General features: G+C 39.2%; 1 protein-coding gene across 1 annotated transcript in view; it reads left to right on the top strand.

Moving 5' to 3' along the window:
• The window catches only part of LOC126209916 (titin-like), a 285842-nt gene that overhangs the window by 151638 nt on the left and 119025 nt on the right, over window positions 1–15179 (top strand). The window contains exon 17 of the mRNA XM_049939036.1: window positions 7300–7574. Within this exon, the coding sequence (XP_049794993.1) occupies window positions 7300–7574 (275 nt within the window). The remainder of the gene's footprint in view (window positions 1–7299; window positions 7575–15179) is intronic.

Here is a 15179-nt window from a genome sequence, read left to right as displayed (position 1 = left end):
TAGTTTACATCTTAACAAAACCATTGATTGAAAATCCTAGCTGAACTTGGAATAATCACTACTAAACTATGTGTGCAGCTGTGAAAACCAGTACATGAACCTTGCCATCAAATACAACAGTGGGCAATCCATGGAAATTTGAAATTTCAACCAGTAAAAATCTGGAAATATAGGGAAACTGTTTCGATTAATCAAAGTCGCCACCACAGTAGTAGTGTTATTGAATTGCTGCTGCCTTAAGCGTTACATGCAAACCTGCTTCAAGTCATCTTTTCAGAACTATTATCATGGTTATTATTTGTATTATTGTAATCATCATCACTATTCAATTTGAAATGCAAAATCTTCTTACCAGGTATTGAAACAGTAACAACATGACTAGACATGAGATCTTTTTGAAGTAGTTTAACCTTGAGTGAAACAGGGATAAGAGAAAAGAAGTTCCAGTGTTGAAGAGAAGGAAAAGGCGCTCCAAATCCTGGCGTTTAGGATACCTGACAAGCAGAATGTGTTTCTGTAGTTTCTTTAACTTCTCTTCGTCGTATGTACTGCTTACCCTCTTCCCTGTTTCTTGCCTTTCCTCTTCTGCTGGTGTAAAATTTTATATAAAAATATTTCAGTAGCAAAACACAATATGATTTATGTTTATGTCATCCCACGATTAATTGCAATGTAAACTCGTATTCATAACATGAGACAAAAATAGTCTTCAAAAACAATTTTAATTTATTTATATTTGCCTTGTTGCTTCAGTATAAATCACATGTGCATTAGGTAGAAGTGTCAAATTCCAAAAGAAAAATATGTTTCATGAAATAGAAAATTTGTTGTTAAAATGTGTCTCCAGTGAAAATTCAGTTAAGTTGTTGTGGTCTTCAGTCCAAAGACTGGTTTGATGCAGCTCTCCATGCTACTCTATCCTGTGCAAGCCTCTTCATTACCGAGTAACTTCTGCAACCTACATCCTTCTGAATCTGCTCAGTGTATTCATCTCTTGGTCTCCCTCTAAGATGTTTACCCTCCACGCTTCCCTCCAATACTAATTTGGTGATCCCTTGATGTTTCGAACATGTCCTACCAACCGATCCCTTCTTCTAGTCTAATTGTGCCACAAATTCCTCTTCTCCCCAGTTCTGTTCAGTACCTCCTCATTAATTATGTCATCTACCCATCTAATCTTCTGCATTCTTCTGTACCACTAGATTTCAAAAGCTTATATTCTCTTCTTCTCTAAAATGTTTATTGTCCATGTTTAACATCCATTCATGGCCACACTCCATACAAATACTTTCAGAAAAGACTTCCTGACACTTAAATCTATACCCGATGTTAACAAATTTCTCTTCTTCAGAAATGCTTACATTGCCATTGCCAGTCTACATTTTATATCCTCTCTACTTTGACCATTCTTGGTTCTTTTGCTGCCCAAATAGCAAAATTCATCAACTACTTTAAGCCTCTCATTTCCTAATCTAATTCCCTCAGCATAGCCTGATTTAATTTGACTAAATTCCATTATCCTCGTTTTGCTTTTGTTGATGTTCATCTTATATCCTCCTTTCAAGACCCTGTCTATTTCGTTCAGCTGCTCTTCCAGGTCCTTTGCTGTCTCTGACAGAATTACAATGTCATCGGCGAACCTCAAAGTTTTCATTTCTTCTCTATGGATTTTAATTCCTATTCCGAATTTTTCTTTTGTTTCCTTTACTGCTTGCTCAATATACAGATTGAATAACATTGGGGATAAGCTACAAAACTGGCTCACTCCCTTCCCAACCATTGCTTCCCTTTCATGTCCCTCGGCTCTTATAACTGCCTTCTGGTTTCTGTGTAAATTATAAATAGCTTTTCATTCTCTGTATTTTACCCCTGCCACCTTCAGAATTTGAAAGAGAGTATTCTAGTTAACGTTGTCAAAAGCTTACTGCAAGTCTGCAAATGCTAGAAATGCAGGTTTGCCTTTCCTTAACCTAGCTTCTAAGATAAGTCGTAAGGTTAGTATCGCCTCGTGTGTTCCTACATTTCTACAGAATCCAAATTGATCTTTACTGAGGTCGGTTCTACCAGATTTTCCATTCACCTGTAAAGAATTCGTGTCAGTATTGTGCAACTGTGACATATTAAACTGATAGTTCGGTAATTTTCGATTGAGAAAATTAGTAAATTATGAGACAGAATTGCTTCAGGCAGTGAAATGTGTCCTAGTGCTGACAAACCTAGAAAAGTAAAAGGAGACACTTCCAAGCTTTTGAACTATTAGTTCTTTCCTCAGCAAGGAGAGAAGAGTTAAATTGAAACGACGTACCATTTAGACCCCAGTACGGGAGGAGTGACAAAAGTCTGGCCAGCAATTCTCATAATTTATTGAAATGTGTGTCATTCACAGTTCTGGAGCTGTTGCAGTTTTGAATCTTGTGGAGTTGAGTATATCCTGATAAACCTTGACTTATTCACTGTTAGTTTTAGATATCTACCTGTAGTATTATTTTCAACAAACATAAAAAGTCTGTTGTCAGCTGCACAGGAAAACTTTTACTTGGTTCACTTTACCGATTTCGACAGATTAAACTGTCATCTTCAGAGGCGAAATAGGCCCAAATCATTGATAAGCCATCGTAAAAAAAGGCCCTTTTTATGTTGGCTTACCAATGATTTAGGCCTATTTCACTTCTGAAGATGACAGCTTAAACAAATGAAACCAGATAAAGGTTTTCTTGTGCAACTGACAGCTGACTTCTTATCTTTGTTGAAATATTTGAACATGCTGAACTACATCTATGAACAACATCATAAATTATTATTTTGTGATCCATATCTAATTACATTTTCAGTCGTATGTAAATGCTGTTGGAAATGTGTTGATTATCTTTGCTGCTATTGTAAACATTCTAAGTATTGATTATTTTAAGGAGCGGTGATTTTCAGCTTTTATAGCAAAACACTTTTTTTAACAAAGCACTAAAGACCCAAATATTCCTGCCTTAAATGGGAACTTTGCTTGAGAACATGTAAAGGTTGACCCAGTGATATAAACGCTATTTTATTATTAGTGTTATTATTATTATTATTATTATTAACTTGATTGGCCACATTGGGCCACTTTAGTCATTCCATGTTCACTTTCTCTTTGAAGATTGGACTACTTGCTTCTTGCACTCAGCCCACTTTTTCATTCATTGCTAAGTGCTATTTTATCACAGAATTACCAGTACACTGTGCGAAAAATTTAAATGCAGTAAATATATAATTATTACACTTTTCGCTGAACACATACTCTTTGTCTTCTTTTTTATTTTGTTTAAACTATTGCATCATAGGAAATAGATTATATGGAGACTAGTTATTGGAATTAAAAAGGAAGAAATATTATGTGGCAAATTTGTATGTTAAAACGCAGCACATAATTAATAAAAGCTTGTAGCTCTTGTTGCAAATTAATTTAATGATTACAAACATTTTTGACAGATGGATGTGACGCGACTTCCACATCATCCATTGGTTACAGGCCCCCTATACCATGCTCTACCTCCACCTCTTTCACTGTAGGGCTTCATCTTTTAGCCACCTTATATACCCAGATGTGTTAGCTTTCTCAGTCACTCTGCCAACAGAGTAATGGTACATGAAATATGTGTTTCTCATGGTTTTCCCTCCCTCATAACAGCTTCGGGAATGGTATTTTCAGACATCCTTTTTACACAATCAGCATATTATATCTACCTGCTTTTTACAATATTCATAATCTGATATCTTTTCATTATATTGTAAGTTTCTTTCTTCGTCCTTTGCCGTCATTCGTCTCCATCTTTATAACAAGTTTGAAGCTTCTCCTCATCACCTTTGTTTCAAAGATATCAAGTTCCTTCTAGCCATCTCCCTATGTACACTACTGGCCATTAAAATTGCTACACCCCGAAGATGACGTGCTACAGATGCGAAATTTAACTGATAGGAAGAAGATGCTGTGATGTGCAAATCATTAGCTTTTCAGAGCATTCACACAAGGTTGGCGCCGGTGGCGACATCTACAACGTGCTGACGTAAGGAAAGTTTCCAAATGATTTCTCATACACAAACAGCAGTTGACCGGCGTTGCCTGGTGAAACGTTGTTGTGATGCCTCATGTAAGGAGGAGAAATGTGTACCATCACATTTCCGACTTTAATAAAGGTCAGATTGTAGCCTATCGCGATTGTGGTTAATTGTATCGTGACATTGCTGCTCGCGTTGGTCGAGATCCAATGACTGTTAGCAGAATATGGAATCGGTGGGTTCAGGAGGGTAATACGGAACACAGTGCTGGATCCCAATGGCCTCGTATCACTAGCAGTAGAGATGACAGACATCTTATCCACATGGCTGTAACGGATCATGCAGCCACGTCTCGATCCCTGAGTCAACAGATGGGGATGTTTGCAAGACGGCCACCATCTGCACGAACAGTTCGACGACGTTTGCAGCAGCATAGACTATCAGCTCGGAGACCATGGAGCGGTTACCCTTGATGCTGCATCACAGACAGGAGTGCCCGCGATGGTGTACTCAACGATGAACTTGGGTGTACGAATGGCAAAACATCAATTTTTCGGATGAATCTAGGTTCTGAGTACAGCATCAGGATGGTTGCATCCAAGTTTGGCGACATAGCGGTGAACGCACATTGGAAGTGTGTATTCGTCATCGCCATACTGGCGTATCAACCGGTGTGATGGTATGGGGTGCCATTGGTTACTCGTCTCAGTCGCCTGTTGTTCGCATTGACGGCACTTTGAACAGTGGATGTTACATTTCAGATGTGTTACGACCCGTGGCTCTATCCTTCATTCAATCCCTGCGAAACCCTACATTTCAGCAGGATAATGCATGACTGCATGTTGCAGGTCCTGTACGGGCCTTTCTGGATACAGAAAATGTTCGACTGCTGCCCTGGCCAGCACATTCTCCAGATCTCTGACCAATTGAAAATGTCTGGTCAATGGTGGCCGAGCAACTGGCTCGTCACAATATGCCAGTCACTGCTCTTGATGAACTGTGGTATCGTGTTGAAGCTGCATGGGCAGCTGTACATGTACACGCCATCCAAGCTCTGTTTGACTCAATGCCCAGGCGTATCAAGGCCGCTATTACTGCCAGAGGTGGTTGTTGTGGGTACTGATTTCTCAGGGTCTATGCACCCAAACTGCGTGAAAATGTAATCACATGTCAGTTCTAGTATAATATATTTGTCCAATGAATACCCGTTTATCATCTGCATTTCTTCTTGGTGTAGAAATTTTAATGGCCAGTAGTGTATTCAAGATATAGATAATTAGACAAATGTGTTGTAGACCATAATCTGTGTTCTAGATAACAGTGCTTTATACCTCGGGCTTTTAACAAACTGAAAAAAAAAAAAGTCTCTCTTGCTTGTGTTTTCTCCTTTAAATTGAGCCCAATGCATTGTGTGTGTGAATTTGCCCACATATGTGAATCTTAGCCTGCAGTTGGTCGGATTTTGCTGTGCTTCATTCTTGACATTAACATGTATTCGATCTTATCTTTGTAGACCTGCAGGTCTGCTTTTACGGCATGTACCTTGCTTTTCAGTTTGTATTTTAACTTTGCTTGTCACTGTGATATCATCTGCTTGTGATGTCTGTGTGATTGTGTACTGTTGTTTATCGGCATGCCTAATGATCCCATGTTACACTAGATTAAACAAAAGTAGATATTTTGCATGCAAATATACATATATACTCTGCAAGCCACCTTATGATGTGTGGCAGTGGTTGTGTCTGATACCACTATATGAAACCCTTCCTCTGCTCTAGTTTAGAATGGAGTATGGGAGAAATGTCTGTTGCTGAACATTGAGCTCTTATTTTTCTTACCATGGTTATTTTGTGAGATGTAATTTGTATGTTTCCTGTCTATTCTTGGGATGTATGCTTTCAGTATTCCAACAATAACCCTGTCTGTGATGCACGTCACTTCTCTTTTAGTGCTTGTCTTTGAAATTCACTGAGTATGTATGTAATGCTTTTGCACTGAGTCTCATGACGAGTTGTGCCACTATTTGTTATGCCCCTCCTCTCTCTCTCTCTCTCTCTCTCTCTCTCTCTCTCTCTCTCTCTTTCTCTCTCCCCCACCTCCCCCTCCCCCTCCCAAGACTTAGGTTATTAAATAGGATCCGTTGGTTGTTGTGTACCATTTCAATGCAGATATGTTGTTATAAATGTCAAGAAAATACATTTCTACATCAGCCGACTGCAAGTTGTCTGATGGCATGTGGCGGAGGTATTTCTGATATCACTATCCCTCCACCCTCTTCCCTCACCCCTCCCTGTTCCATTCACAAATTGCGCACGAGAAGATCTGTATTAGCTCTAATTTCTCAGATTTCTTTGTCATAGTCATTTTTTGCGAGCTGTATGTGGGATGAAGTAACATGTTGTTTTGCCCTTCCCAGAAAGTGCTTTCTCAAAATTTCAATAGTAAATCTCTCTGTGGTGCACAGTGCTTCTGTTGGAGCATTGGAGCATCAGCAACTGAAGTTCGTTGAGAATCTCCATAATGCTCTTGCGCTGACTAAACGATCCTGTTATGAAATGTGCCATTCTTTGTTGGATCTTCTCCCTCTCTTCTGTCAGTCCTCCCTGGTAATGGTTGCAGATAGATGAACACTACTCAAGAACAGATTGAACAAGTCTCCTTGTAAGCCTCTTCTTTAGTGAATGAATTACATTTCCTTGAGATTCTTCCTGTGAAACTAAGTCTAGCATCTGCTTTTCCCGCTATTTGCTTTACTTTGTCATTCCATATACGGTCACTCCAGATAGATACTCGTAGATATTTGACAGCGGTTAGTGATTCCAGAAATTTGTCATTAGTAGTGTAGTTGTACAGTAGTATATTTCTTTCCCTACATTTATTTGTATTTAGTGTCAACTGCCAGACCCTGCACCATTCGTCAACCCCTTGCAGGTACTTCTGCAAATTGTTACTGTTTTCTAGCACTGCTAACTTTTTGTAGACAACCGCACCGTCTGCGAAAAGCCTCAAAGGGCATCCATTGCCTTCTGATAGGTCATACATATACCTTGTAAACAGCAACTATGGCAATAGAATGAAATTCTTTTCTCTTACTGGTAATTGATTGGTAAGAAACTTTCAGAAATTTTGCTCAAAACTAATGATAGTGAATTCTCTTACTGTTCCGTTTAGTATAGGAACTGTGTAAAAGTGTTTAATAGAATTTGCATTTATTCTTGATTCACTGTGTTACATGGGCCCTCTCACACATTTGTTTTCCTTTAGTAGCAGCTCTTCGAGTGACGGGAGCCAGGATTCGGACGACAGTGGATCTGAAGCCGGTGATGTGGTAGACCGAACGGATGATAAGAAGCCTGCGGTGTCGGACGATAATGCAGGCGGCGGCACGCCTACAGTCAACGGGACCGTCATCAAGGTCGAAGATGCGGCAGAGCTGAGGGACGCGACTGCCCGGTGCAAAGTGTGTGGCGGCGACCGCAACCGCAATATCAAGACGGGCCGGCCGGAGCCTCTGGTCCACTGTGCGAGCTGCACACAGAGCGGTAGGTCGCTTGTCGTGCGTCTCACCAGGTGACAGTCAGTCGACTCCCGGGTGGGCCCCGTTGCCACCGGGGGTACACAGCAGACATCGTAGATGGACAGACTGGAGGCTAGTTTGGCATTTGCAGAAGGCAGGACATTGCAGATGACTGCTTCTTCAATCATTTTACACTACTTATTTAATAGGTCACCGCACACTCCCGATATTAGGCTAGGTAGCTAGTTTCATTGAAATGGACAGCAGAATTCCAGACAGTGAATCTCTCCATTTAGGGATGAAAGAAAAAGATTTTCAGTATACAAGTTTATGCATAATACGTGAAAAAAAACTATCCAGTATTCACTACCAGATGACACAGCGGTGTCCTGTTCATTTCAACAGTGGGCTGCTGTTGCCTGTAAGAGCACTATAAGACTGAAGATAATGTGTAGCCAATCTTACATGCAATGGTGAGGCCACTAGAAATGTGAGGAATTTGCTTTATTTTTTTGTATGTTGTTTTATTTTCATGCGTTTATGATTTAGTTTATCTAAAATTAGACACATATTCAGTAGTATACATTGTAATTGACAGGGGGGAAAGGAAAAATAGATTGGTATCTGGTGAAAGTGGTGTCATTGTGTATTAAAGGGCTATTTTTTTTTTAAAGAGCTGTTCAGGAAAGACTGTATTGGAGCTCACTCTTACGCCATTCCACAATCTTCTTCCCATCTTGTACTTTACCAGTGATCTTTGCAAGCTGATAGATGGTTTCTTTTCCCTTACATATTTACATTTGTCTTTTGACTAATATCTCCAATTTATTTATTCATAACTGACATTTTGGTACAACCAGAAGTAATGCTTTGTTTTGTTTATTACACTTTCTTTATAGAAGACATTGTTTGGTTTGCTCTAATTTGTATTGTTTTTTAATTACATCATGGAAGGAACTAGGATGTGCAACTTTTTGCTTGTGAAGGTTCAAATGATCATTTGCTTTCTTGCCTCGGCATCTTTTGAATGAGGTTCGCAGACTTAACTACAGTGGTGCAATTTTACTGAATACGATACTTTTCTAAAGTAGTACATTGAATTAGATGTGATACGTGCATTTAGTGAACTTTTAAATATTACACATGACATGGTCTCTCTTTGTAACACAAATAATTTGTTTTAGTTACTGTCAAAATCGTAAATAATGTTATATTTCCAAAAATTGTTACCATTTTATGAAGTAGAGAGCATTTGTTTCATTGAAGATGCATGCTAGGTAAACAAAGATAATTGTTAAGATCACACATGTCAGTTGTCCAGCAGTATTAATAACAAAATTTTGAAATTGCGTAAGAATCTAGAAGAAATACTACTGATGAATGTTAAGTAAGTTTTTGATAGATTCCATAACATCAGAAATGGCTCGTCATCGTAGACACTTAAAGTAGTTGATGCAAAGTATCAATTGGTGTCCAAGTATTGACGATCAGAAAATAATATTAATGTTTCATTTTGTTTGTGTTGGTGCTTCTCAGTACATAACTAGCAGTTATAGGGATAACTTCAATTGTAAATGTGTCATAGGCTTAGCAAAGTACCAGATACAAACATGGAATTACACCAGTTTTTACATCGTGTCCTTTAATAACCAGTGACACTTTCTACATTATATGAAAACTTTATTAATGAGTATACAATGCCATATAGTACATTTTGTACGTCATATGCTTTGCATGCCTCAATTTAATTGACATGCAGACTGAATTGAACTGATTGTGCTGATAGTAGATTACAAAGAATTAAAGCACATTGCACTGTTCACTTTTGCACATGACTTAATGCTTAAATACTAATTTCTATTTATGTTATCATCATGGTGCTGTTCATTAGTAGTTGGAACTGCTTAAGTATCATTAATGATGCTTCTTGTTAAATAACATCTTAATGGCTTTACTTTGTTAGAAGCATTTTGTATTTAGCTGTGGAATCTGATAAAGTATGTGCATTTTAGAGATTGGTTTTGCTAGTATGGCCATAGCTTCTTGTAATCGCTGCGAGTACTTTGTTGACATGGAATTTGTAAGCAGTATGTCAGTGCAAGTTTTTAATCATTTTTGAAGCAGTCTTTTTTTTGTGAGAACAACAACAATTGTTACAGCTTTTTAGTCCTGTGAATTCTCTTAAAAATTACTCCAGATCACAGAGATTTTTTTCCTTTCATTTCATGGCTCTTTTATTTCTATATTGTGTGTGCTGTGTGTTTTATGTCGTACTTAAAGTTGACTTGATGTATTTTCAGTCAGTTGACATTACGCCGGATTGAGTTTTCTAGTTATTTCTGTGTTGTTCAATTAGAGACAGCAACTATGAATCTTTTTCATCATAAGCCATATTATTTTGATGTTAATTTAATTTACTTTAACAGACTTTTATTTTGGGCTTGTGCCATTCTCTATCCTCATCATCAGTGGATGTTTGTGAAAAAATTTACATATTCTTTATTATTTATGTTATTTTATTTTCATTCATTTGTTTGTAAATATTTTTGGTGTAAATATATATACTTTCCTGAAGTGGCCATTGACAGTCATTATTATGTTTTATCCCTCACAGAGCTTCTATCTCGTGTTTAGTTGTATTGCTTTAAAATTTCCCTCCTATGTATGGCTCTGAAAAACTTTCTCTAGCTTATGTTCATCAGAAAATTAAAATTTGCAGACAGCTCTGTGTAGTTCATGATTTCAGAATAATAAAAAGAATCACCTCCATTTTCAGACACTGCCTTTTTATATATATATATCTCCACGTATATCATCAAAATTTATTTTCCACAAATGAAGCCAGGACGTAAAAAGTTCTGAAAGGTAATAGTTTCAATACTGGTATTCCAGCTGTAAGTTAATGACTCAGTCACACGGTGCGTTAATTCAGGTTGTAATCGCATACAGTTTTTTGTACCTCTGTTTTTATTTGGAGATTTTTTATTTTATTCATCAACAATATTCATTAATTACTAAATCGAGTGAATCAAGCTTTTTGTCAATGTGAAATAGTCTGCTGCAATGGTCCAGCTCACTAAAGATATATAAAGAAATGATTTATAGATTGACAGACTGCAAAAAATAAATGTAGCAATGGACCACTTTTATCCATCCATAATATAATTTAAGTTGAGCAGTAGCATCCTTTGAGCTTACGAATGTAGAATGCTGAAACTTGTGTGATGCACTGAGAGAAAATCAGTTTATAGTTCAGGTGCCCTTATGCATCACCTGAGGAGAAGCTTGCATAAATGTTAATGTACCAGTTACGGGGGTACATATAGTGCAATGTGACTCTGAGCTACAGCGCAACTGTGCATTTATCACATTAAAATTTTTTTAGTGATGGTGAAAGAAGTGATATGTTACAGATAAAAATCCTAGAATTAACCAGAGATGAAACCTGGAGCTTTAGATCCATAGTCCGATCTTTACCACTGAGTAGTTGAGCCATGCTAATGGACTGATGCATAAGATTATGTCTTCTGATTAGGGCTCTCTCTCTCTCTCTCACACACACACACACACACACACACACACACACACACACACACACACACACAGGATCCAATTTAAAACATTCTAAGTGTCAAGTCACACATTTTTATCTCTTTCTGTAAATAACTCATTTGTAAAAATAAGTGGAATGTGTTCTGATTCCACAGATTCACCTTATACTGCAAAAAAGCAGAATATTTTAACTAGTAGTAATAGGAGACATGGCTATTGTAGGAAATGAAGGGTCAGGTGTAGCAGCCAAGGAGGTATGTCTCAATGCTCTGTTAGTTCAGTATGCCATCCCCATGCATGCTATTGCCTCACTGTTGAAATACACGGTCTTGCATCAATGGGAGGAGCGTCGGCTCAAAGTGAGAGATAATAAGCTGCATTTATTAAAGGACACAATGCGGCCGCGGCGTACCTCCTTTCAGCGATGTTGACGGGAAGAGATCCTCCTTACGCATATTCGCATAGGCCACAGCCCTAAGACACGTTGGCTTCTTGCTCTGATGCTCTGACAAGAGGACCCTCCAGTGTGTGTTGCTTGTGGTGCACAGATCACTGTTCAACTCATTTCATTAGACAGTCTTTTATTTTCTGGCCAGGGAGCTGCAGATTTGCCAATAGATCTACCTTCCATTTTAAGTAATGCTCAAAAGAATATGGCGAGACTTTTAAGGTTTTGTGATTTTCCCAACTTGTTTTCAAAAATTTTACAGAGATGTTTTTAACTTGTTTAAAAGGTGAATGGCTCACCCAAGTTTTGTTGTGGTCAGCCAGGCGTTTCCCAGTCTTTCTTTTAGCTCTCCTGTGGTTTTACTTCCGTTTTAATCCCAGGTATAGCACCTTTCACTCTTTCTCAATTGTTGTAAGGCGTGTGAGGTAGAGTGGTTATGTGAATGAATGTGAGCGAGGTGGGAGTGAGTTCACCTCCTCACCGTGTGATAATTTTCATAATTTTATCCACATTTGCTTCTTTTAATATGCGTAAGGACACACAACCTTCCCATTGAGCGCCTGTAAGCTCCAAACGTACACATTAACTAGTGGTACTGTAATCGACAAAAAAATTTCATTTCTTTTACATTTTTTTAGCATGAGGATAACAAAATTAATTTTGCAAAATATTTTTTTCAATATTGACTTTTGTTTCATACATAACTCCATTCTCGGAATTAGATATTCTGAAGTTTAGTGTACGCTATTGAGGAAGAAATGACAACATCATCGAAGTCTTTTTGTTTTGCAACTGATGAACATGGCTGATCTTTCAGATGAAGTATGGCATCTCACACATCATCCATAGCCTCTCCTCTTTTTGAGATAAGTGAGTACAAGGGTGTTTGATCATACTGCATTTGGAGATCATACATGCCAAATTAACAGCAGCTTTTCACCAGCAGCTTTAAAAATAAGTAGTGCTTGGCAAAAGACCATGCATCATCTAGTTACGAATGTGTGGAACATTTTCTTCACTATTTGACATTTGGAACGAGTCTAGGGACATGCAGCAGAGCATCAAGAAGACAGTAACACTGAGAATGTGTTTTGAAAGAAACTGCACTTTGAACTGGTTTCATTTCCACTCATTAATTGCTTATTGGTCACCAGTGAACCATTTCATGTTTGTAACCATCATCATTATCACCCTACTTTATTTTTTCTTTAGTGAAATAGTATTATACATATTTTAAAACACATTTAGCACTCTGTTATACAGCAATTGTTTCTCTAGAATATGATCATGAAATTTCACCTACAAATACCCACGTACTGAGCGAGGTCTTAATGTTGTTGGCATGCTGTCAGGTGGAGCCAGATTGTTGCCACTATCCAGTCATGCAGATTATTATTCTGAGGTATCTTAAATCTGTTTGAAGTGGTCACATCTTCTGTGTGTTCCATCTCCAGCAGCAGCAGGACATTTGCCGTAAGTTTCTTGCTGTTCAGAGATATCAGGAACTGCATGAATCGTATACATAGAGGGTGATTTTTTCCACCATGTACAAACTCGAGGGATTTGATACATGAGAAGACACAGAACAAATAAGGTCTAATGTACTTATGTCTGGAAATGCATGGTTTCCATACTAGAGACCATTTATTCAATCATATATTGTTACAGAGTCTGTGGTCTAATACGTACTATACCATGCAGCCACAGTTACAGTATGTGATGAAAATGGTTTCCATGTACCTCAGGACTTGCATGTATGCACTGCAGCATGCTCCGTCTCAAATGTTCACATCAGCCAGGTTGCATCCGAGCAGTGTCAAAGGCAGCATACACTGCTCCATTGTCTCCACATCTGGAATGATCTCTGCATACATGATACTTTTTGAGATGGCCCCATAACCAGATATCACACGATTTGAGATCTGGTGAATGAGCAGGACATGCAACTGGACACCCCCGTCTGATCTATCGACCAGGGAAAACACGATTGAGGTGCGTCCAGACGTTAATGGCAAAGTGGGCTGGAGTGCTGTCATTTAGCAGCCACATAACCCTTCGAATCACCGATGGGACTTCTTCCAGCTGGGGAGGCAAAGCCGTGCACAAGAAATGCCGATGGTTCTGCCTGTTAGGCGACGTGGGAGGAAGACTGTTACCGTAATGCACTGATGCAGAGGACTCACTGCCGTGGGGGTTCTGCATACTATCCGACAGTTGACTGTTATGAAAGTTGAAGATGCCACTCTGTGTAAAAGTGGCCTCATCTGTGAATAAGATAGGTTACACAAATCCCAGAATTGTGGTTGCCTGTTGAAGAAACCAGTGACAAAACTGCTCCCAATGTGGAAAGTCTGTTACTAGTAAGCCCTGCACACACTTTAAGTGATAAGGGTAGTGATAATTGTTATGGAGAATGTTCCACACTGGCCATCTGTCTAGTACTGACACAGCAGTTGCCTTCCACAGCGTTAATCACATGTTCCTCCAAGTTTGGTGTCCGAACATTTCAGGTAAGTCCTTCACGATTTCCTGCTTCCCAAAACGACTCCGTCTCAGACAAATGGCGAAACACTGTTGCAAACACTGAATTCTGTGGCTGTTGTCAGTGGGGATAGGTCTCCTGATACAACCTTGCTGCCTGCCACCTGTTGCCATTTGCCTTTCTCAAATACAGTGTGTAGAACGCTGTATCACATCCACTACAATGTGAGTCAGAAAGAGAAGTGTATCGGACACCACATTACCAATTACTGTGGCAGGAGAGGGCACTAGGGCTTGACGTATGAAGAACAGTGCCACCCTCTACGAGGAAATCGTGAATACTGTAACTGGCTGCGTGGTACAGCACATATTAGACTGCAGTCTCTATACCAAAGTATGATTTAATAAATGGTCTCTAGCATGGGAATCGTGCATTTCCGGACAGAAGTTCATTGGACCTTTTTTGTTCCGTATCCTCTCGTCAATCAATCCGTAGAGTTTGAACACAGAGGAAAAACCCACCCTGTTCATTAGGATAAGATCAAACAATGGAAACTTCTGGTAGGAATATCAACACTGTAGAAAAAGACAGATTGCAACTTATCGTAAAGAAGACATGTCAAGTTGCAGACAGGCACAATTAAGACACACGAGCTTTCGGCCACAGCCTTCGTCACACCTCACAAGCACACGACTGCCAACTCCTGCATCTCAGGCCTAATCACCGTAAAGATGGCCCATTGAGTTGGAGATGGACACAACGAAAAGACTATAATATATAATAGTTTTCAGCCAAAGCCTTCTTCAGCAAATAAGATGCACTCAGAAATAAGTGCAAGTCATGCACATGTGACCACTACCACAAACATCTCAGACCAGAAGACGACTGTCATGTGAATAGCAATTTGCAGTGGGGTGAGGAAGGGTGAAGAATAGCAGAGTCAGGTGGGAGGAGAGAAGAGCAGTATCTTGTGGGGCATGCAGGGCCTAGAGACCGCTAGGCGCAATGTCAGGAGGTAGGGTGCAGGGAAGAGGGAAGGACAGGCAGGTGAATCGGCAGAGGGCGGCTACAGAGAGGGTTGGGGAATGTGAAAAGGAAGGAGGTGATAGAACGAGGGGGTGGAAACTACTGAGTGGAGGATGTGGGAG

Source organism: Schistocerca nitens, chromosome 10, assembly GCF_023898315.1.
Source record: "Schistocerca nitens isolate TAMUIC-IGC-003100 chromosome 10, iqSchNite1.1, whole genome shotgun sequence".
In the NCBI taxonomy this organism is placed as follows: domain Eukaryota; kingdom Metazoa; phylum Arthropoda; class Insecta; order Orthoptera; family Acrididae; genus Schistocerca; species Schistocerca nitens.
Note: the sequence above shows the minus strand (reverse complement) of the source record. Positions and strands in the feature narration are given on the sequence as shown.